The sequence below is a fragment of the Nerophis ophidion genome, linkage group LG05 (genome assembly GCF_033978795.1).
Source record: "Nerophis ophidion isolate RoL-2023_Sa linkage group LG05, RoL_Noph_v1.0, whole genome shotgun sequence".
Lineage (NCBI taxonomy): Eukaryota > Metazoa > Chordata > Actinopteri > Syngnathiformes > Syngnathidae > Nerophis > Nerophis ophidion.
In genome coordinates this window covers 33,145,719-33,169,053 of record NC_084615.1, presented here as the reverse complement: position 1 = coordinate 33,169,053, position 23,335 = coordinate 33,145,719, and the positions used below count along the sequence as shown (strand labels likewise).

At 39.7% G+C, this 23,335-nt stretch overlaps 2 protein-coding genes across 10 annotated transcripts in view; both read right to left on the bottom strand.

The window, feature by feature from the left end:
• The window catches only part of usta (uronyl 2-sulfotransferase a), a 185,020-nt gene extending 176,944 nt beyond the window's left edge, over nucleotides 1-8,076 (bottom strand). The window contains exons 1-3 of one of the 3 annotated variants that reach the window (XM_061900600.1): nucleotides 7,879-8,076; nucleotides 7,654-7,811; nucleotides 5,540-5,620 (exon numbers count right to left, since the gene is read on the bottom strand). In XM_061900600.1, the coding sequence (XP_061756584.1) occupies nucleotides 5,540-5,620; nucleotides 7,654-7,811; nucleotides 7,879-7,907 (268 nt within the window). In that variant the 5' untranslated portion in view covers nucleotides 7,908-8,076. Of the gene's footprint in view, nucleotides 1-5,539; nucleotides 5,621-7,653 lie in introns of all 3 variants that reach the window. The other 2 variants (XM_061900598.1, XM_061900601.1) reach the window with 2 other exon arrangements.
• Nucleotides 8,077-14,066: 5,990 nt separating this feature from the next.
• Nucleotides 14,067-23,335, bottom strand: part of sash1a (SAM and SH3 domain containing 1a) — a 528,217-nt gene continuing 518,948 nt past the window's right edge. For all 7 annotated transcript variants that reach the window (XM_061900590.1, XM_061900591.1, XM_061900595.1 and 4 more), the window contains one exon: nucleotides 14,067-20,716. In XM_061900590.1, the coding sequence (XP_061756574.1) occupies nucleotides 20,456-20,716 (261 nt within the window). In that variant the 3' untranslated portion in view covers nucleotides 14,067-20,455. The remainder of the gene's footprint in view (nucleotides 20,717-23,335) is intronic.

Here is a 23,335-nt window from a genome sequence, read left to right as displayed (position 1 = left end):
TCAAGACCCAACCTCCGGGCTGATGATTTTAGGTCGTCCTGAAAAATTTGGAGGTAATCTTCCTTTTTCATTGTCCCATTTACTCTCTGTAAGCACCAGTTGCATAGGCGCAAAACAGGCCCAGAGCATAATACTACCACCACCATCCTAGATGGTAGGTATGGTGTTCCTGGGATCAAAGGCCTCACCTTTTCTCCCAAACATATTGCTGGGTATTGTGACCACACAGCTCAATTTTTTTTTCATCTGACGTCACATGGACAAAGATAAGACCTTCTGGAGGAAAGTTTTGTAGTTAATGGAGTATTGTTGGCGCAATTTGGATTTTTTTTATTGGATTTTAAGGGCAGTATAGAGGAGCTCCCATTAGCTCCGCTGTTTATTTATGTTTATTTAATATTTAGAATGCCTTACAAAAAAATCCAACTGTTGTCATGTCTTTCATAATGATTGTGAATGAAAGGCAAAATAAAAAAAATAAAAAGTGCAGTTCCCCTTTAAAAAGGCATGGGAAGCGAGGTTTAAACAAGGTACTATAGGGCATCTGTTACAGATGTTGAAAAATGGCCTATAAACTCATGTTTACAATGGCAAATAAAGCACATTTAGTTCGATCCAATCAACCAAATCCTTTTGGGATCAAGGTAATAAAAAACAACAACACAACATCAAATTCGTAAATCCCCAAAGTCAACATGATGTCATTGAAAACGTTTAAGCCTCAAAGCATCCCAACTTGATGCACAATATCACCCAGCTCTGATACAGAAATGCCAGCAGAAGACAGAAGACCATAGCACCAACAGCAGAGGTGAAACAGCAGCCCAACAGACGTCAAATCATCACCAAAATGTCTGTCACCGTCACCCTAGCTCCATGTTGAGTGAAATCTTCAAGCCCATAATTTCCACAAAAAGTCTCTGTTGCCCCCCCCAGCGCTGCGAGAAACCCTCTCTGGCAGACCAGGCGACTCCTCTCTTCCATACACACAACATCCTTACCTTTATTTAAACATGACACAAGGCAGAGGAAGGTAGATAAGTGTGTAAATAAGGTACAACATGCATAAAGTACACACACACACACACACACACACACACACACATTCTTGTATTTGTTACCTTTTTGAGACCTCCAAAATGCCTACCTCTTTAGGACCCTTTCTAGATATATAAATATTTGTATTTACAACAATAATAATAAATACATACTATGCAAATATAAAAAAGGTAAGCTTTTTTGTAATTGGTTTTTAATCTTCATTATTTACATCAAGTTATTACAGTATGTCTCTATATATATATATTTTTTTTTATTTATTTATAAATTTGGGCCAAAGGGGGCCCATTTCAATTTCATTTCACCACCAGGGTTGCAAATGAGATCTCTATTTTTTTTGTAATGCTCTTAAAGGCCGACTGAAACCCACTACTACCCACCACGCAGTCTGATAGTTTATATATCAATGATGAAATATTAACATTGCAACACATGCCAATACGGCCTTTTTAGTTGACTAAATTGCAATGTTAAATTCCCGGGAGTTTTTTCTTGAAAACGTCGCGTAACGATGATGTGTACGCAAGACGTCACAGGCTGTTAGGGAATATGAGCGCTGAGCGCACACACAGCTAAAAGTCGTCTGCTTTAACCGCATAATTACACAGTATTTTGGAGATTTGTGTTGCTGAATACTTTGCAATTTGTTCAATTAATATTGGAGAAGTCACAGTAGAAGGACGGAGTTGGGAAGCTTTAGCCTTTAGCCACACAAACACACGGTGATTCCTTGTTTGAAATTCACGTAGGTGAAACTTTACTATGGATCACAGCGAACATGGATCCCAACCGAATGTCAACAAGCAGGTTTCGGTGAGAAAATTGTGGTAAAAAGTCGCTTCTTACCGGATATCAGCTGAGCTTGTGCCGCCCATACAGCTGCCGTCGACTTCCCTGAGACACTGTGCGTCAACACACCCGTGGAGAAACACTTTCGACTATCAGGTACTGTTAAACTCACTAAAACAATAGCAACACAATAGAAAGATAAGGGATTTCCCAGAATTATCCTATTAAATGTGTCTAAAAAGATCAGAATCCGTCCCAATGCAATCGCGTTTTTTTTTTTCCTTTTTTTTTTTTTTTTTTTTTTCAAGTCGGTCGCTATCACTATCCTCAAACACAAATTTTTCATCCTCGCTCAAATTAATGGGGAAATTGTCGCTTTCTCGGCCCGAATAGCTGTTTTTGTTGGAGGCTCCCATTAAAAACAATGTGAATATGTGAGGAGCCATCAACATGTGACGTCATCGTCTGCGACTTCTGGTAGAGGCAGGGCTTTTCTGTTAACTCCGAAAGTTGCGAACTTTATCGTGGATGTTCTCTACTAAATCCTTTCAGCAAAAATATGGCAATATCGCGAAATGTTTAAGTATGACACATAGAATGGACCTGCTATCCCCGTTTAAATAAGAAAATATCATTTCAGTAGGCCTTTAAGTTCCTGAAAGAACTTTCCTGAAGGAATCAATAAAGTACTATCTAAGGCCAATAACAAACGAGTCACGGACCACAGATGGCCCCTGTGCCGCACCTTGGGCAACCCAGCTGTAGAAGATAACTGTTAATGGCCAGTATAGTCTTAGTACCGTAGTATATTTGTTCATCCAATGGTCACATATGGGACGCCGGTTGTCTTACGTCAGCACCGGAAGTCGTAAAATCAGCCGTTCGCCTGGCGGGGTTTTTCGGGGATGAATAGGGAAGTCTTTCTTTAGCTGCAGTCTTGTTTTATCACATATTGCTGCCTTTGCACAATGTTTACTTTTGTATGCACATTAAATCAACAAAAAAAAATCCTGACTTTGGAGCAATGTTCACGGACTCTAGTATTTGGCTCTCTATTAGATGCAATTGTATTCCGTATTGGGACCATGATTTCGGTCCTACCTTGTTCACCAGTCCTCACGTGGAAGGTACTTTTCTTTGTTGATGTCTCAAAAAAGGTAGCAATCCAAGACGCACACACACACACACACACACACACACACACACACACACACACACACACACACACGGGGCCATTGACCCCTTCCTTGATCATTACAATTCTTCTTCCATTGTTGATGCATGTAAGGAGAATGTAGGTGTGGTGTGGTCAGCTGGGGTAGGCTCCTGCTCCTCTATAATTCTGAACAGGATATGCTGTATAGAAAATGTACATTCAATGGCCGTAACTTTTATCATAGATTCTATACCCTGCATGTCACAAGCCGGAAAGAAAAATATATTTTTTTAATTTAGCTAATTTAATCCATCCATTTTCTACCGCTTAATCCCTTTAGGGGCCGGAGGGGGCGCTGGTGCCTATCTCAGCTACAATCGGGCGGAAGGACACCCTGGACAAGTCGCCACCTCATTGCAGGCCTGATTTAATAATGCAAAACTTTTTTTTTAAAAGTACATGTACATAAGTATTCACAACTTTTGCTCAATACTTTGTTGATGCACCTTTGACAGTTATTACAGCCTCAAGTCTTTTTGAATACGAGCTTGGCACACCTATCTTTGGGCATTTCTTCCCATTCCTCTTTGCCCTTTCCACTTTGCAGCACCTCTCTAGCTCCATCAGGTTGGATGGGAAGACCGTCCTGACTAATATCCCAGTTCCGGCCGCAGAAAAACAACCCCACAGCATGATGTTGCCACCACCGTGCTTCACCGTAGTAGGGATGGTATTGGCCTGGTGATGAGCGGGGATTTACGCCCAAGAGTTCAATCTGTGTCTCATCAGACTAAAAAGTGTTGTTTCTGCTGGTCTGAGAGTCTTTCAGGTGCATGTTGGCAAACTTTTTACTAAGAAATGGCTTCCATCTGGCCATTATGCCAAGCCTGTGGCATCGTATTCAAAAAGACTTAAGGCTGTAATTGATGCCAAAGGTGCATGGTAGCGTACAATTTGTAATTTCATATGCATAAAAGGGGTAGTTTTAGACACAGTGGTAGTGTAAAAAGGGTAGTTTTAGACAAAGTAGTGTAAAGAAATTATAGTTTTAAACACATGGTAGTGCAAAAGTGGTATTTTTAGACACATTGTAGTGTAAAAGTGGTAGTTTTCAGCATATTGTAGTGTAAAAGGGCTAATTACACATGGTAGTATGAAAAAAAATCTAATTTTAGACACATGGTAGTGTAAAAGTAGTAGTTTTAGTTTTAGACACATAGTGGTTTAAAAGTGGTAGTTTTAGACTCATTATAGTGCAAAAATGGTAGTTTTAGACACGTGGTAGTGTAAAAAAAAAGTCTAGTTTTAGACACATGGTTAGTTAGGGTTGCACAGGGTTGGAAATTTACCACGGGAAGTTAAGCTCGGGAAGTTTGGAAATATTGACCATTTTTTGATTGTTCCCTCCGGGTACTCCGGCTTCCTCCCATCTCCAAAGACATGCACCTGGGGATAGGTTGATTGGCAATGCTAAATTGGTCCCCAGTGTGTGAATATTGTCCGTCTACCTGTGTTGGCCCTGCGATGAGATGGCGACTTGTCCAGGGTGTAGCCCACCTTCCCCATGGATGCAGCTATAGGCTCCAGTGACACCCCCCCCCCCCCCGCCAGCCCAAAAATGGACAAGCGGTAGAAAATGGAAGGATGGATGGATGGACACCGTCCATGGGAATTCATGGGGAATAACAATAGTGAAATGTTATTTGGCACTTGTCTACATGCTGCTGCATCTTTGTGGCATTTTTGTCGTAGCTCTTTGCACAGTTTTTGCAAATGTACACAGCCTTTTCGCCTACATTGGTTGGGGTACGTGTTATTTTTCTTTTTGTATGTATTATGTATTTCTTGTCAAACACTAATGCAATGCCACACACAAATATAAATAGTCAGCTAAACAATTGGAGTAGTCTTTCAAAACATTTTACGGATGGACAAATGAATAGAAATAGGCGAGATGAATAAATGAACTTTCAATCAGCGTGCTAAACCAAACTATAACCTACATTCTTGTATGGTAACAGAATGGCTAGGGGGAACAGAAGGCAGAGGAAACTACACGTTTTGATTTAGTATTTGCTAGTTGAACTTTACAGATCACAAAAAATGTCATTTCGGATCGCTAACCTTGTTAGCATAAATGAATGGGATTTAACAGAGAAAATTAGCATCACGGCTAGCGGAGAAATATTTTAGGTTTATTATGAGCTTGTGGTCGTACATAAATCTAGCTAGCTAGAGATATCAGTGTGTGAATGTGTGCGTGAATGGGTGAATGGGGAAATAGTGTCGAAGCATTGGAGTTCCTTAAAAAGGTAGAAAAGCGCTATACAAGTACAACCCATTCACCGTTTACCAGATATTGGCCCCAAAATCATTTCACAAGTACAGGAACAGCCAGCTAGCTTGAGTGGAAGTCTGCTGGAGTAGCCTTCAGTCATACAGTAACAAGCAATTGCGAAAAAAAAGCAACACCTCTATTAAACTTAAATACCATTGATCAAATATATTCACCCCAGTAATATCATCAAAACTTACCTGACTGGATGAAGTTCTTGGGCTCAAATACTAATGTGGCCTCAATAGCCTTGCTGTCGTGTGTAGCATGCTGGAAATTATCTGTGCATGTGATAGAAGAATGCACTGAACATGTGATGGAGGAATGCACAGTATAGGGTTGAAATTCTACTGAATTTGCATTAAATAAGGTTGTTTTAGCCAATAATCATGCTGGAAAGTCTATCATGTTGCATTCAATGTTTATTCCCATGAATTTCCCATTAATAAAGGCTCAGTTGGCCACATGCGGGAACAGCATTTTTTAGCTCTTATTTTAAAAAATTGTGTACACTACTGAATTTGGGTCTTATGGCCGCTTATGTGGACACTTATACTGCTATATGGTGGTGTCAGAAGAGTAAAACACACATTGGAATTTGGAAGAAAAAAAAGTGTAAAAGTAAAAATTAGCATGTCACTAAACATGAAGTACACGTTTGTATACTTATGGACACTATATAAAAAGTACATAATATAAAAAGATGATTCTTAGTTTTTATTCGAATCAGGGTCCAATAAGCCCAAATAGCAAAGAGAAATAAATTAAAAAAAACATGTAAACAAACAGCTTGGGCATTCAGAGGTTAATTTCCATTAATTCCCATGGAAAGTTTCCCACTTTGAATATTCCCGGAATTTTGAAACCCTACCCATGGTAGTGTAAAAGTGGTAGTTTGAGATGGTTGTGTAATTGTGTGAAACTGGTAGTTTTAGACCCATGGTAGTGAAAAAGTGGTAGTTATAGACACAGTGGTGAAAAAGTGGTAGTTTTAGACCCGTGGGAGTGCAAAAGTGGTAGTTTGACACATGGTAGTGCAAAAGTGGTAGTTTTAGACACATGGTATGCAAAAGTGGAAGTTTTAGACACATGGTAGTGTAAAAAAAATCTGGTTTTAGACACATGGTAGTGTAAAAGTGGCTGTTTTAGACACACGGTAGTGCAAAAGTGGAAGTTTTAGACACACAGTAGTGCAAAAGTGGTAGATTAAGACACATGGTAGTGTAAAAGTGGTAGTTTTAGACACATAGTAGTGCAAAAGTGGTAGTTTAAGAAACATGGTAGTGCAAAAGTGGTAGTTTAAGACACACAGTAGTGTAAAAGTGGTAGTTTAAGAGACATGGTAGTGCAAAAGTGGTAGTTTTATACACATGGTAGTGTAAAAGTGGAAGTTTTAGACACACGGTAGTGCTAAAGTGGAATTTTTAGACACACGGTAGTGCTAAAAGTGGAAGTTTTAGACACACGGCAGTGCAAAAGTGGAAGTTTTAGGTGGTGCAAAAGTGGTAGTTTAAGAAACAGTAGTGCAAAAGTGGTAGTTTTAGACACCTGGTAGTATAAAGTGGTAGTTTGAGACACATGGTTTGGTAATTGTGTGAAAGCGGTAGCTTTAGACCCATGGTAGTGGAAAAGTGGTAGTTTTAGACACATTGTAGTATAAAGTGGTAGTTTGAGACTCATGGTTTGGTAATTGTGTAAATACGGTAGTTTTAGACCCAAGGTAGTGGAAAACTGGTAGTTTTAGACACATTGTAGTATAAAGTGGTAGTTTGAGACACATGGTTTGGTAATTGTGTGAAAGCGGTAGCTTTAGACCAATGGTAGTGGAAAAGTGGTAGTTTTAGACACACTGTAGTATAAAGTGGTAGTTTGAGACACATGGTTTGGTAATTGTGTAAAAGTGGTAGCCTTAGACCCATGGTAATGGAAAAGTGGTAGTTTTAGACACATTGTAGTATAAAGTGGTAGTTTGAGACACATGGTTTGGTAATTGTGTAAAAGTGGTAGCCTTGGACCCATGGTAGTGGAAAAGTGGTAGTTTTAGACACATTGTAGTATAAAGTGGTAGTTTGAGACACATGGTTCGGTAGTTGTGTGAAAGCGGTAGCTTTAGACCCATGGTAGTGGAAAATTGGTAGTTTAAGACACATGGTAGTATAAAGTGGTAGTTTGAGACACACGATTTGGTAATTGTGTGAAAGTGGTAGCTTTAGACACACTGCAGGGCGAAAGTGAGAGTGTGCAGTGAGTATTTGGCACTGCCAGCAGAGCCACACGACAGAAGAACAACGGGAGAAAAAGAAGAAGTTCCTACCAATATACTGTCTGATGTCCAGCAGGATTCCGGGGGGTTCTCCGTTGAACTGGTAGAAGAGGGAGGCCAGGCAGAAGAACAGCAGTGTCCCCATGCAGAAGACGTAAGCTCTGAGGGGGAAGCACCAAGGCAGACAGGCGAACAACTTCTTGACGTTCCTGACGTGAACGAGAAGAAGGTTCTGGTTGTTTTTGCCGCTAAAAGTCTTCATCATCTGCTCCTCACATTACAAGGCGACACTCAAAGACAGCCATCGAACATCGGACGTGCGGCGGCTCCTCTGCGGCGCTCCGGTCCGTGCACGGTGACTCCTGCTCGGCTTGCCTTGGTGTGAGCACTCCGGCAGATTGTCGGCTCTGTGCGAGTCCTCAAGGCTGCATCTTGGCAGGCCGGCTCCCTTCTGGGTGTCAGGTTACTAAACGTGGAAGAAAAGAGAGAGAGTGAGGTTGTTTCGATCATATCAATGGTGCACTTCTGAATGGAAAAAAGCGACACCTAGTGGTTAAATCAAATATGAAATAATTTTTGCACGATTGTTACCATTTTTTTAGGGCTGCGATTCTTTGGGTGTCCCACGATTCGATTCAATTCAATATCGATTCTTGGGGTCACAATTTGATTCAAAATCGATCCTTTTTTTTCAATTCAACAAGATTCTTGATACAAAAACGATTATTTTCCCCCGATTTGAAAGGATTTTCTATTATTTCAATACATTGGATTTCAGCAGGATCTACCCCAGTCTGCTGACATGCAAGCAGAGTAGTAAAAGCTTTTACAATTGTAAAGGACAATGTTTTATCAACTGATTGCAATAGTGTAAATTTGTTTTAACTATTAAACGAAACAAAACTATGATTTATTTTATCTTTGTGAAAACATTGGACAAGCTTATTTGATGCGATGCAAGTGTAAGCCACTGTTGGGTTGTACTAGTACTTGTATATCGCTTTTCTACCTTCAAGGTACTCAAAGCGCTTTGACACTACTTCCACATTCACCCATTCACATGTAACAGTCACTGTTCTGCGTTGTGTCTTTTTTTCGTGATGAACCACAGGATTCGAGTTGAGGAGGATTTATTCACCAGCTTTTTCATAGGGACAAAAAGAAAAGGGGCGTCACATACAGTCCACAGTATCTCTCTCCACAGCTGCAGGAGTCAGTGCTCACTGAAGCTCAACTTATGCTTACATATAAAACAACAACAATAATAATAATAAAAATAATAAAAAGGCAAACAAAGCACAAAATAGTCCAAAAACAAATTAATTGAAATAAAAAACAGTATATAAAGTATATACATCAGCAGACAGCAAAAATATACATTACGGAAAAAACGGTCCTTATTATGTGTAGCAAATCACCTCTTTTTTTCCCACTCACATCAACTCATTTTATATTTTTTTACTACAATAAACAATGCCAAAACTTATTAACAGACATACCTTTTTCATAGGGACAAAAAGAAAAGGGCGTCACATACAGTCCACAGTATCTCTCTCCACTACAGAATAAAGAAAGAGGAAAAAAACACACACACATTAATGGCACAGCAGCACACAAGATGTCCACACAGACGCAGCCGAGTACCCCCGACCCGTGCACAAACTCACGAGGCCAGGAAACCCCGCCACAACTGCTGCTAGCATTAAGCTAATCCACACATCATTTAGCAAATAAGTCCGTTTTTTACAACACTTTAATAAAACGAAAATTCGGGAATTCAACCCGCATGCTTAACAGCATGCCACAAAACAGTGTTCACTTTGAAAATACTTTAAAAGTGACAGGCAAAAAGTTTATAAAAAAAAATAAAACGAGAGAGACATAAACATGCACATCATAATGGTAGCTACACTTTCCATCTTAAAGATCGAAATAAATTATTTGAGAATGTCCGGCAAGCTAGATTGAAAAGCTCAATAGGCCGCATCTGGCCCCCGGGCCTTAATTTGCCCAGGTCTGCTTAAAAGAATAACCAAACATGCATCAATATACCTGTAGTTCTTATCTCAAAGTAGGTGTACTGTCACCACCTGTCACATCACGCTGTGACTTATTTGGAGTTTTTTGCGGTTTTCCTATTTGATTCGGGCCATCGGACATCTATTGGAGTTGTGTGTTGCGCAATCAATCGCCGGCAATCCACGCGCCTGGCGCTAATGAGAGGTCCTGCCTACAAGAGCCTGCTCAACCTGCTATCCATCGCCAGAACTTAACCTTCTGTTGATGTCCTGTAAGCCAGTGGTCCCCAACCTTTTTTATGGCACAGAAAGGGTTAAATGTCGGTCTCTGCTAGAAGTCCCGCCTCTAACCTGATTATCGCTCACTGATTGGTTGCCGCTTTCATGCTAACTTACGTGTGATTGGCTGTCCCCGCTGTCACCCCTTCTGCTTGTAAAAGCTAGCCTACATGCTAGTTGCTAGCGAGCGGACGAGAGGCAGTGCAACTCGGTGTAAGTTGTAAGTTCTAACTTGTAAGTAAGTGTAAGTTGTAAGTAAGTGCAATTGCAAGAAATTTAGGGATTTCAACATCTACGGCCCATAATATCATCAAAAGGTTCCGAAAATCTGGAGAAATCACTCTGCGTAAGCGGCATGGCCGGAAACCAACATTGAATGACCGTGACCTTCGATCCCTCAGACAGCACTGTATCAAAAACCGAGATCAATCTCTAAAGGATATCACCACATGGGCTCAGGAACACTTCAGAGAACCACTGTCACTAAATACAGTTTGTCGCCACACCTGTAAGTGCAAGTTAAAGCTCTACAATGCAAAGCGAAAGCCATTTATCAACAACATCCAGATACGCCACCAGCTTCTCTGGGCCCGAGATCATCTAAGATGGACTAATGCAAAGTGGAAAAGTGTTCTGTGGTCTGACGAGTCCACATTTCGAATTGTTTTGGGAAATATTGTGTCATCCGGACCAAAGGGGAAGCGAACCATCCAGACTGTTATCGACACAAAGTTCAAAAGCCAGCATCTGTGATGGTATGGGGGTGCATTAGTGCCCAAGGCATGGGTAACTTACACATCTTTGAAGGCACCATTAATGCTGAAAGGTACATACAGGTTTTGTAACAACATATGCTGCAATCTAAGCGCGGTCTTTTTCATGGACGCCCCTGCTTATTTTAGCAAGACAATGCCAAGGCACATTCAGCATGTGTTGCAACAGCGTGGTTTCTTAAAAAGAGAGTGCTGGTACTTTCCTGGCCCGCCTGCAGTCCAGACCTATCTACCATCGAAAATTTGTGGCGCATTATGAAGCGTAAAATACGACAGCGGAGACCCCGGACTGTTGAACGACTGAAGCGCTACATAATACAAGAATGGGAAAGAATTCCGCTTTCAAAGCTTCAACAATTAGTTTCCTCAGTTCCCAAAGGCGTATTGAATGTTTATTAAAAGAAAAGGTGATGTAACACAGTGGTGAACATGCCCTTTCCCAACTACTTTGGCACGTGTTGCAGCCATGAAATTCTAAGTTAATTATTATTTGCAAAAAAAAATAAAGTTTATGAGTTTGAACATCAAATATCTTGTCTTTGTAGCACATTCAATTGAATATGGCTTGAAAAGGATTTGCAAATCATTGTATTCTGTTTATATTTACATCTAACACAGTTTCCCAACTCATATGGAAACGGGGTTTGTACATACATAACACACACACACACACACAGACATTGTACAAACATACATTCATGCATCGTCATACATATACCCATACATACATACATACATACATACAAGTGTATACAGTCGCACTCATACAAATACATCCCCACATCACACTGCGAAAGCTTAACCAACTACCATAACAATGTAAAAGGTTAGTCCACCTCCCCAGCCCAAACCTGCTTTCTTTTGTAATTCAAGTATTCATTACATTCATGCACTGTTGCATTTCAAGCGATTGTAATGTTGATAATGTATTTTATTATTGTTATTATTAATGATTAAAACTGGTCATTTTAATTTTTCATTTGTAGTGCAATAATGTTCATTGTCAGTTCTGTGTTATTTATATCTACTTCATGAACTGCTTCTTTGCTACAATTTTGGTATCATATTTGGATGTATTGTGTTTGCTGATTTTGTTCTGTTATTGTTGTTCTTGTCCCCCTCTTGTCTTACCGCCCCCCCGTCCGGCAACGCTAAATAAAGTTAAATATCAAAATTAAAGTTCCAATGGCAGTCACACACTTACAAGATATGGTGAAATTATCCTCTGCATTCGACCCATCCCCTTGTTCACCCCCTGAGAGGTGAGGGGAGCAGTGAGCAGCAGCGGTGGCCGCGCCCGGGAATCATTTTTGGTGATTTAACCCCAATTCCAACCCTTGATGCTGAGTGCCAAGCAGGGAGGTAATGTCTCCCATTTTTATAGTCTTTGGTATGACTTGGCCAGACACTTTAACCACTAGGCCACTGAGCAGGTCAAGGTTAAGCTGTACATCAAGCAAGAATGTGAAAAAATTTCACCTGAAAAGCTTCAAAAATTGGTCTCTTCTGTTCCCAAACATTTACTGAGTGTTGTTAAAAGGAGACGCCATGTAACACAGTGGTAAAAATGCCCTTGTGACAACTTTTTTGCAATGTGATGTTGCCATTAAATTTTAAGTTAAGGATTATTTGTAAAAAAATATATATGTTTCTCAGTTCGAACATCAAATATCTTGTCTTTGCAGTCCATTCAATTGAATATAAGTTGAAAAGGATTTGCAAATCATTGTATTCTGTTTTTATTTACCATTTACACAACGTGACAACTTCACTGGTTTTGGGGTTTGTGTATGGTATAACATTATGATAAAACCTTGGTGGCCTAAGGTGATTTTTAAATTCCTGATAAAAAAAATATCATCTTGATTGATTATGAATCAATTTACAATCTGAATCAATAAGAATAATGCTTCAGAAGCGTGATGATATTTTTTGAGCACCCTATAGCAGTGGTTCTCAGTTGGCGGTACATGTACCCCTGAGGGTACTTGAAGGTATGCCAAGGGGTACGTGAGATTTTTTAAATATATTCTAAAAGTAGCAAAAATTCAAAAATCCTTTATAAATATATTTATTGAATAATACTTCAACAGAATATGAATGTAAGTTCATAAACTGTGAAAAGAAATGCAATATTCAGTGTTGACAGCCAGATTTTTTGTAGACATGTTCCATAAATATTGATGTTAAAGATTTCTTTTTTGTGAAGAAATGTTTAGAATGAAGTTGAGGAATCCAGATGGATCTCTATTACAATCCCCAAAGAGGGCACTTTAAGTTGATGATTACTTCTATGTGTAGAAATCTTTATTTATAATTGAATCACTTGTTTCAATTTTCAACAAGTTTTTAGTTATTTTTATATCTTTTTTTCCAAATAGTTCAAGAAAGACCACTACAAATGAGCAATATTTTGCACTGTTATACAATTTAATAAATCAGAAACTGAGGACATAGTGCTGTATTTTACTTCTTTATCTCTTTTTTTTTCAACCAAAAATGCTTTGCTCTGATTAGGGGGTACTTGAATTAAAAACATGTTCACAGGGGGTACATTCTGAAAAAAGGTTGAGAACCACTGCCCTACAGTATTATTTGGGGGGTAGAAATGACTTTTTTTTTTCTTTTTCTAATGAGAAGTTGTTTTTTTGTATTTCTGCACAAAAAGGAATCAAACGGGGAACCGGACACAGACACACACGTCGTTCCGCAGCGCCGCTTTTCTTCTTAAACAAGGTAAATTAAAGTTAAAGTTAAAAGTACCAATGATTGTCACACAGACACACTAGATGTGGCAAAATTATCCTCTGCATTTGACCCATCCCCCTTGATCACCACCTGGGAGGTGAGGGGAGCAGTGAGCATCAGCGGCGGCCGCACCCGGGAATCATTTTTGGTGATTTAACCCCCAATTCCAACCACTTGATGCTGAGTGCCAAGCAGGGAAGTAATGGCTCCCATTTTTATAGTCTTTGGTATGACCTACCGATCTCAGGGCGGACACTCTCACCACTATGTGGGGCGGCATAGCTCGGTTGGTAGAGTGGCCGTGCCAGCAACTGCAGGTTCGATTCCCGCTTCCGCCATCGTACTCACTGCCGCATAGCTCGGTTGGTAGAGTGGCCGTGCCAGCAACTGCAGATTCGATTCCCGCTTCCGCCATCGTATGGGCAAGACACTTTACCCACCTGCTCCCAGTGCCACCCACACTGGTTTAAATGTAACTTAGATATTGGGTTTCACTATGTAAAGCGCTTTAAGTCAAACGAGAAAAGCGCTATATAAATATAATTTACTTCACTAAATATTCAAACAAGTCATTTTTATCCCAACAATGTCGCAGCAGAAGCAAAAGCCCATGTCTAACTTTAAAAGCACATAAAAAATCCCTGCATAGCAACAAAACAGTTTTTTATTATACTTGAGAATGACAAATCAGTCTGCATATGACTTTTTTTTTTTTTTTACAATTTTTTAAATGAGTTGAAAACACAAACAAAATGTGTATGGACAATCATTAAGAAGCTGAAAAAGCAAAAGTAATTATTTGTACAGGTATGTTACAATCACACACTAGGCTTTTCTTATAGTACAGCTAATTACACTTCAAAGTGGGGAAATAACTTATTGAGCACACAAAGAAGGTGTTGTTCTTACGTGGACTAAAGCTCGCCAACTCGGAAAAACAGGTTATTATTGTCGCTAATTGACTTGTGCTGCGGTTTGTTGACGTCACCCTCTAAAGTGCATTTACAGTGTCAGTCTCTTTTAGTCCTCGGCAAACACGTCTTCTTGGCTGGCTTCTAATACAGCGTCGTCATCGTCGTCCAGGTGGTGGTGAAAAAAAAAAAAATAAAAATAAATGTTGTTGGCATCAAGTTAATCCCTGATTTTGATCACTAATTCCAGTGGTGTGTCCAACATTGGCCTTCTAAAACACATAGCATCCACATTGAAGCACATTCAAAGGGTGGTCTGCAGGACACATTTGACGTCCAAGTAGAAATAAGTTGCTCCTCTTTCCTCTGTTGTGCGATTGAAACCCTCCATCATAAAGTTGTAAGCAATACTGTTTTTTTGGGGTTTTTTTTAGCGTGGAACCTCTGAAGTCAATTAGATTTTTCTCCGAAGCGCTTTTGACGTCATTTAACTTCCTTCCTGTCAAGACACTTTGAAAAGAAAAAAAAGGGACACCAAATAATATTTTGCTCGACTTATCTTCCTTTTTTTTGTTTACATAACATTTGAACCAAACATCTTTTTTTCTTGCCCCGAAGTGGGATCTGATCTGATTGTTGTGGCTTGTGCAGCCCTTTGAGACACTTGTGATAAAGGGGTAGATAAATAAACCTTGATTGATTAATGAAACATCTAAGACAGGGGTCGGGAACCTTTTTGGCTGAGAGAGCCAAAAAGCCAAATATTTTAAAATATATTTCCGTAAGAGCCATATGATATTTTTTTTAACACTGAACACAACTAAACACGTGCATTTTTAAATAAGACCAACATTTCTAGAGTATAATAGGTCTCTTATTCTTTGTAATAACATTGTTATTCTTAAGCTAACTTCGGAGATGGGCGTGGCCTGCGGGCCTGCAGCGACAGGTGCGTAGAAGGCCCACCTGGGCCTTGTTATCTAATCACCTGTCGCTCTGTTATAAGCAGCAGCCAGGAGGAGAGACTGGGTTGGGGCTGGAAATATTTTTGCTGGAAAGCAACTGAGAGACTTATTGAAAATTAAAACAATATTGTAACTCTGAAACAGGCTCTCATGTCGGTGCTTGGGGGTCTGAAGAAAACCCCAGGAGGGCAAGCCCCACACTAACCAATAATAAATAAATAACTTCTTACCATTAACGCAACTTCTTGAACAGGTGCGGTAGGAAACGGATGGATGGATTAAAAATGCATGAGAATGTTTTATATTTTGAACATTATTTTCAACACTGTGATTACAAGTGGAATTATTCATTACTTATCGTGGTAAGACACGTCAGCTCAGATTTATCAGAGAGCCAGATGCAGTCATCAAAAGAGCCACAGCTGGCTATGGAGCCATAGGTTCCCTACCCCTGATCTAAGACATGGGGTGTCCAAAGTGTGTGTGTGTGTGAGCCTGCAGCTCGGTTTTCACTGGCACTTTCTATAGACCGGGGGTCGGCAACCCGTGGCTCTTTAGCGCCGCCCTAGTGGCTCTCTGGAGCTTTTTCAAATATATATGAAAAATGGAAAAAGATGAGAGGAAAAAAATCTAGTTTTTGTTTTACTATGGTTTTGTAGGACCATTCTCGCGAACACAACAAATACCCAGAATCCTTTGCATCCATGACTCTTCCTGACTATATTATACACCCCCGCCAACCTCAACCGACGCACGGAAGGGGGGGGGAGGGGTGGGGGTTGGTGCTAGCGGGGTGTATAATATCGCGTGAGTCATGGATGCATAGCATTCTGGGTAATTGTTATGTTGCGTTTATAATGTGTTACAGTGCGGATGTTCTCCAGAAATGTGTTTGTCATTCTTGTTTGGTGTGGGTTCACAGTGTGGTGCATATTAAGAAGAGTGTTAAAATTGTTTATATCACAACCTTCAGTGTACTCTGTGTCACCCAGTATGCCTTGCAGTCGTGTACGTGTATCTGCGGAAGTCACATACAACATGTTGCTGTACTGGCAAGTTGTCTGTAGAAGGCGTCAAAGGCAATGACTTTTTGGCACGCCCTTATTACTGTTATATGGGTGACCACCAGCAGATAATCGCGAGAATGATTGCGGCTCCCTTTGTCTTCTTTAAAGTGTGAAACGGGTCAAAATGGCTGTAAAGGTTGCCGACCCCTGCTGTAGGAGGACAAACATGACATAAACCTAATAAATAAAAATAAATCCCACTGTTTGTATTAAACATGCTTCACTGATTCGAGTATTTGGCGAGCGCCGATTTGTCCTACTAATTTTGGCGGTCCTTCAACTCACCGTAGTTTGTGTACATGTATAACTTTCTCCGACTTTCTAAGACGTGTTTTATGCCACTTATTTTTCTGCCTCATTTTGTCAACCAAACCTTTAACGTTGTGCATGAATGCACAAAGGTGAGTTTTGTTGATGTTATTGACTTGTGTGGAGTGCTAATCAGACATATTTGGTCACTGCATGACTGCAAGCTAATCGATGCTAACGTGCTATTTAGGCTAGCTGTATGTACATATTGCATCATTATGCCTCATTTGTAGCTATATTTGAGCTCATTTAGTTTCCTTTAAGTCCTCATAATTCAATTTATATCTCATGACACACTATCTGTATGTAATATGGCTTCTATTTTTTTGTGGCTCCAGACGGATTTGTTTTTGTATTTTTGCTCCAATATGGCGCTTTCAACATTTTGGGTTGCCGACTCCTGCTATAGACAAACTAAACAGGTCCCAAATTAGACCAAATCCCCCCCAAAAATGGGACCTAAAAATCAAAATGATTTCCGTATGTCCTGTCAATGACGAAAATGTGTGCACATTTCCTGTGACATATGTTTTTGTGTGCACTAAAGCCCGCAAAAGTGTGTCAGTTGACCATATAACAGCAATATTAACAAATACAAGCTTACATTCAAGCACAGTTAACATAAATACAATTAATATTGAATTATTGTATTGCTTTGTTATATATAACACAAAGCTAGGATGTTTTTCAAATGTTGGCATATGGCCCTGCGATGAGGTGGCGACTTGTCCAGGGTGTACACCGCCTTCCGCCCGATTGTAGCTGAGATAGGCTCCAGCGAACAAAAGGGACAAGCGGTAGAAAATGGATGGATGGATGTTGGCATATGTTCACCTACATTGTTTTGGTCAGAGTATATTTCATACACAAAATGTCTAATAGTGGCCCTCGCATCCTTCCAATTTTTCCTCTATGTGGCCCTGGCTGGAAATGTTTGGACACCTCTGGTCTGGTCTGAGCTCAATGTCGCGTAGAATCATTTGATGATGGTTGTTTTTAACTTATGATTGTAGAAAAAGTGAGCGTCAGGTGTAAAATCAAACGCCTTTACACCCCCTACGAGGCTTGCTCCTAAGCTGGAAAACAACCGTACCAAAAGGATAAAACAAAATAAGTCTTTTTCACACAATACGAATCTCATTTTTTTTAGGACGATGTACAAAAATAAGTTAATTAAAAGCATTTAAAAAAAAAATCTGATTTGGCTTCAGGGAGGGGTGTCAAACGTTCGGCCCGAAAACAGGTTTTATCCGGCCCACAGGATGAGTTTGCTAAGTATAAAAATTAACCTGAACTTTTTTTACGAAAGAAACAGCTGTTCTAAAAGTGTCCACTAGATGTCACAATAGCAATTCTTTGTATCTTTGTAGATGATGCTACATATGTACAAAGTAAACCACATGATGTTAGTACAGGTCGGGAACCTTTTTGGCTGAGAGAGCCATGAAAGCCAAATATTTTAAAATGTATTTCCTTGAGAGCCATATCATATTTTTTTAACACTGAATACAACTAAATGCATGCATTTTTTAAGTAAAACCAACATTTTTAGAGTATAATAAGTCTCTAATTATTTTTAATAACATTGTTATTTATTGAACAGGTGCGGTAGAAAACGGATGGATGGATTAAAATGCATGAGAATGTTTTATATTTTGAACGTTATTTTTAACATCGTGATTACCAGCGGAATTATTCATTACTTATCGTGTTAAGCAATGTCAGCTAAGATTTATCTGAGCGCCAGATGCAGTCATCAAAAGAGCCACATCTGGCTCTAGAGCCATAGGTTCCCTACCCCTGTGTTAGTACATCAATCGAGGAAAATGATCAAACTACATAAATAATATCCTGTCATTTTATTTGGATATATTTTTTTCTTTTTGATAGATTGAAAATTAACACCAATGAGTTGACTGATGAACATTATCAAATAATTTATTCAGTAAATATAAATAACGACAAATAAATGATTCACGGCAACATGTAAGTGTAAAAAAAACCCCGACAACATTAGAATTTGTACAATTTCAGAATGTCCTTGTTCTATTTTTAAACCAAGAAAACAATCTGAAGTTGTCTTTATTTTTAAGTTATCGTGTCGTGATTTTACATGGGAGTAGATTTTTCTCCATGTGGCCCCCCATCTAAAATAAGTTTGACACCCCTGGTTTTGGGAAAAGTTGAATCAAGCTAAATTGGACATGCATAGGGGCCCTATGCAGAATTATATAAATTTTTTAACACATTTGTATTTATGTGCAACCATTTTTATTCATTTCTTTTGAAATGTAATTAGATGGATGCTTTGTACACTAAACAAATTCATGGGAAAATCTGGAAAATAATTTTAACACCATTAAGCCTTTGCGGATTTTCTATTTAGAATTATATTTAAAGCCGAACACGACATCAAAGTCATAAGGGAATAATCTTTTTTTTTTTTTTTAACTTCAGATAAACTTCAGTGCTAAATCAAAACTAGAAACATGTTTATCAAAATGTGACCGTTTCGAAGGCCTTGTGATCAGATAATGTCACACAGTAAAATAATTGATTGTGGTTATGCATGTTTATACTAAATGACAACTGTGGTAACATTTGTTTAAAATGCCTTTAAAAGGGTTAGAATGAAACAAAAGCATTGCGTGTTTGGTATTTTTGTTTAGGGCTAAAGTTGAGAGATGTTAACCAAAAAAAAAAAAAAAAAAAAAAAAAAAAAAAAAAAAATATATATATATATATATATATATATATATATTTTTTTTTAATTGTATTTTTGGCTTTGGGGTGTTGTGGAACAACTGCCAGTGTATCGTGCACCTTTGAATGCAGTAACACTGAAAAAAAAATAATGGCTCAAAATACAGCAACAGGAACTGAAATGACAACAAAGTCAGCTTTTTGTCCTCTGAGGAATTAAATATATATTTTTTTTAAATCTTCAACTTTCGTTTCGATCCCAGTACCATTCATTTCTATGACAAGCACTAGCAGTGCCAGGGTGGATGCGGAAGGAAATCTGTATAATCAGTGACAGAGCAGGAAGGGGCTAGGAACAAGTTTGGGTAAAATTCCCATTTTGGAGGCGCTTAATAGCGTGTGGTCTGCTCTTAAGAGCTTAGGACACTTAGGAATGTACACACAAGTGTAAAAATAAGTTAAGAATTGGTAAATGTTAAAAAAACAAAAAAAAAGTATTTGCTAAGTGAAAATGCTAATGAGTTACAATAGCAAACTGGCGTGCCTTGTGCTAAAAAAGCGAATTTCCAAGTTATACATCATTGTCGCCCAATTGCACTTCAGAGATTCCACTCTGCACAAATTGTGCTTGATTCCAAACATCAGCCGTGTCTTTTTGGATGTTGTTGTTAAGTTCTCATATAATGGGTGTTTTTAAGTTAAAATACAACAAAAATAATGGTCGGGCACATTCAATACTAAAAAAAGTGACTCCCATACACATTCACACTGTAAAGCTGAGGCGATGTATAGTTCAATGTGCTTGGATACAGTGGGATTTTTCAGCTTGGCAGAAAATGAAGCAGAGTATCATACTGAAACATGTTATATAATTGAGCCACATGCTTAATATTTCTTGTGTCCCGTGTGTCGCTGATGCTTTGGCGGCGCTACATGCTCCACAAGAAATTCAAGCACCTGTGAAGTGACTTGACAAAACAGGTCCTACAAAAAAATTTGCTGTCGTCCTCCACGGCAAATAATTCAGTAAGAAAGCGTCCCTCCCTTGAAAATAAAAAAGGTGAGTTCATGACACCTTGTTTAGGACTCAGCGTCCTCGCCCGCGGCCGCCGCCTGAGCCTCGCCTATCATGCGTCGGGCGTGTCTTTCGTCCCACACCCCGGCCCCGCGGGCGCCGCTCTCTGTCAACGAGGCCACGCCACTCACGGAGTTGACGCCCGCCGCCGCCAGGGACGTGGCGTACATGGGGAGGCCGATGGAGACCAGCCAGTGGGAGACAGTGTTGATGTTGCCTGAGGGCGCGGGTCTGCGGCACATCTCGGTCAGACCGCCGGACGGGATCTGAGGACACAAATGTTCAATCAGAATACATTTTTGCATTCGGATAAAACACTTTGGGACAAAAACATCATCCAGGAGGAGACTGAGGGCGCCCCATATATTTGTTTTTCGCTCATAAATCTACACGTTGCCCGAGCATCATTGTGCAGATCGCAAAATAGTCCACCATGGGCCAAAGAAGGTTGTGAGCACTCTACAGCAGTGGTCCCCAACCTTTTTGTATCCGCGGACCGGTCAATGCTTAATAATTTGTCCCTCGGCCCGGGGGGTGGGGGGTATCCTTTTTTTTTTTTTTTTTTCCTTTGTCATGGAAAAAGGGACATTTTTGTCATGAAAAAGGGAGGTTTTTGTGGTTGGTCCACTAATTGTAAGTGTATATTGTGTTTTTTATGTTGATTTAATGAATAAAAAATAAATGAATAAATAAAATAAAAAAAAATAAAACATTTTTTTTTTTTTAATAAAAAGGAATAAAAAAAATTCTTCTGCGGCCCAGTACCAATAGGGCCACGGCCCGGTGGTCGGGGACCGCTGCTCTACAGCACTAGCAAGAAAAAAAATAAAAAAACACATCTTGCTCACTAAACTCTGTGGATATTGTAAAAAATGTCCAAGCAAAACACACAATTCAAAATGACACCTATTTAAATATCTTGCAATGCATGATGGAAAAAATGCACATGTAACCTGGGTGACAAAACCCCATTAAATATCCTCATTTAACTATCCTTTCAAACCCCATTGAATATTCTTTCTAATTAAATCCTTTTAATTAGTCTTCCACAGCACTTTTACCACATGGGGTCCTCCAGGGCTCTATCCTTGCCCCAATCCCATTTGCACTTTACCTTCTCCCCATTGGTTCTATTTTTAGGAAGTATGGTATTGCATTTCATTTTTATGCAGATGATTGCCAAATCGTTTTTCCCATGGCACAAAATAACACGGCTCAACGTCTCATTGACTGCCTGCACGACATCAAAGCCTGGCTTTCAGCTAACTTCCTGAGCCTAAATGAAGACAAAACAGAAGTTATGTTGTTCAGTCCAAGTCGCTCTCCCTCCCCCAACGTTGACCTCGGCACTCTGACCCCGTATCTCACCGACTGTGACACAAACCTGGGGGTAAAGTTCAACTCAGATTTTAAATTCGAAAAACAGATCAGCAGCGTCGTTTAAAAAAACTTTTATCAATCACGCCAAATAGCGAAAGTGAAACCGCTTCTGTCAGGACATGATCTCGAGAAATTAATCCACGCCTTTATCTCGAATCATTTAGACCAGTGGTCCCCAACCACCGGGCCGCGGCTCGATTGGTACCGGGCCGCAGAATAATTTTTCATCAATTTTACTAATTTTTTAATAAAAAAAAAAAAAAAGTTTTTTATTTTATTAAAACAACATAAAAAACACAGGATACACTTACAATTAATGTACCCACCCAAAAAAAACTCCCTTTTTCATGACAAAAACCTCCCTTTTTCATGACAAAGGGAAAAAAAAAATGACACTTAACCCTTGCTCCTGATGGGTGCTGGTTAGGGCCTTGCATGGCAGCTCCCTCCATCAGTGTGTGAATGTGTGTGTGAATGGGTAAATGTGGAAGTAGTGTCAAAGCGCTTTGAGTACCTTGAAGGTAGAAAAGCGCTATACAAGTACAACACATTTGTCATATTTATATATTTATCTATTTAGTCAGCCACCGATTGTGCAAGTTCTCCCACTTAAAATGATGACAGACGTCCGTAATTTTCATCATAGGTACACTTCAACTGTCAGACAGAATGTGAAAAAAAATCCTGGAATTCACATTGTAGGAATTTTAAAGAATTTTTTTGTAAATTATGGTGGAAAATAAGTATTTGGTCAATAACAAAAATTCAACTCAATACTTTGTAATATAACCTTTGTTGGCAATAACAGAGGTCAAACGATTACTATAGGTCTTCACCAGGTCTGCACACAAAGTAGCTGGTATTTTGGCCCTTTCCTCAATGCAGATCTTCTCGAGAGCAGTGATGTTTTGGGGCTGTTGCCGAGCAACACAGACTTTCAACTCCCTCCACAGATTTTCTATGGGGTTGAGGTCTGGAGACTGGCTAGGCCACTCCAGGACTTTCAAATGCTCCTTACGGAGCCACTCCTTCGTTGCCCGGGCGGTGTGTTTGGGATCATTGTCATGCTGAAAGACCCAGCCACGTTTCATCTTTAAAGCTCTCACTGATGGAAGGAGGTTTTGGCTCAAAATCTCACGATACATGGCCCCATTCATTCTTTCCTGAACACGGATCAGTTGCCTTGTCCCCTTAGCAGAAAAACAGCCCCAAAGCATGATGTTTCCACCCCCATGCTTCACAGTAGGTGTGGTGTTCTTGGGATGCAACTCAGTATTCCTCTTCCTCCAAACACGACGAGTTGCGTTTATACCAAAAAGTTGTATTTTAGTTTCATCTGACCACATGGAATTCTCCCAATCCTCTGCTGTATCATCCATGTGCTCTCTGGCAAACTTCAGACAGGCCTGGACATGCACTGGCCTAAGCAGGGGGACACGTCTGGCACTGCAGGATTTGATTCCCTGTCGGCGTAGTGTGTTACTGATGGTAACCTTTGTTACTTT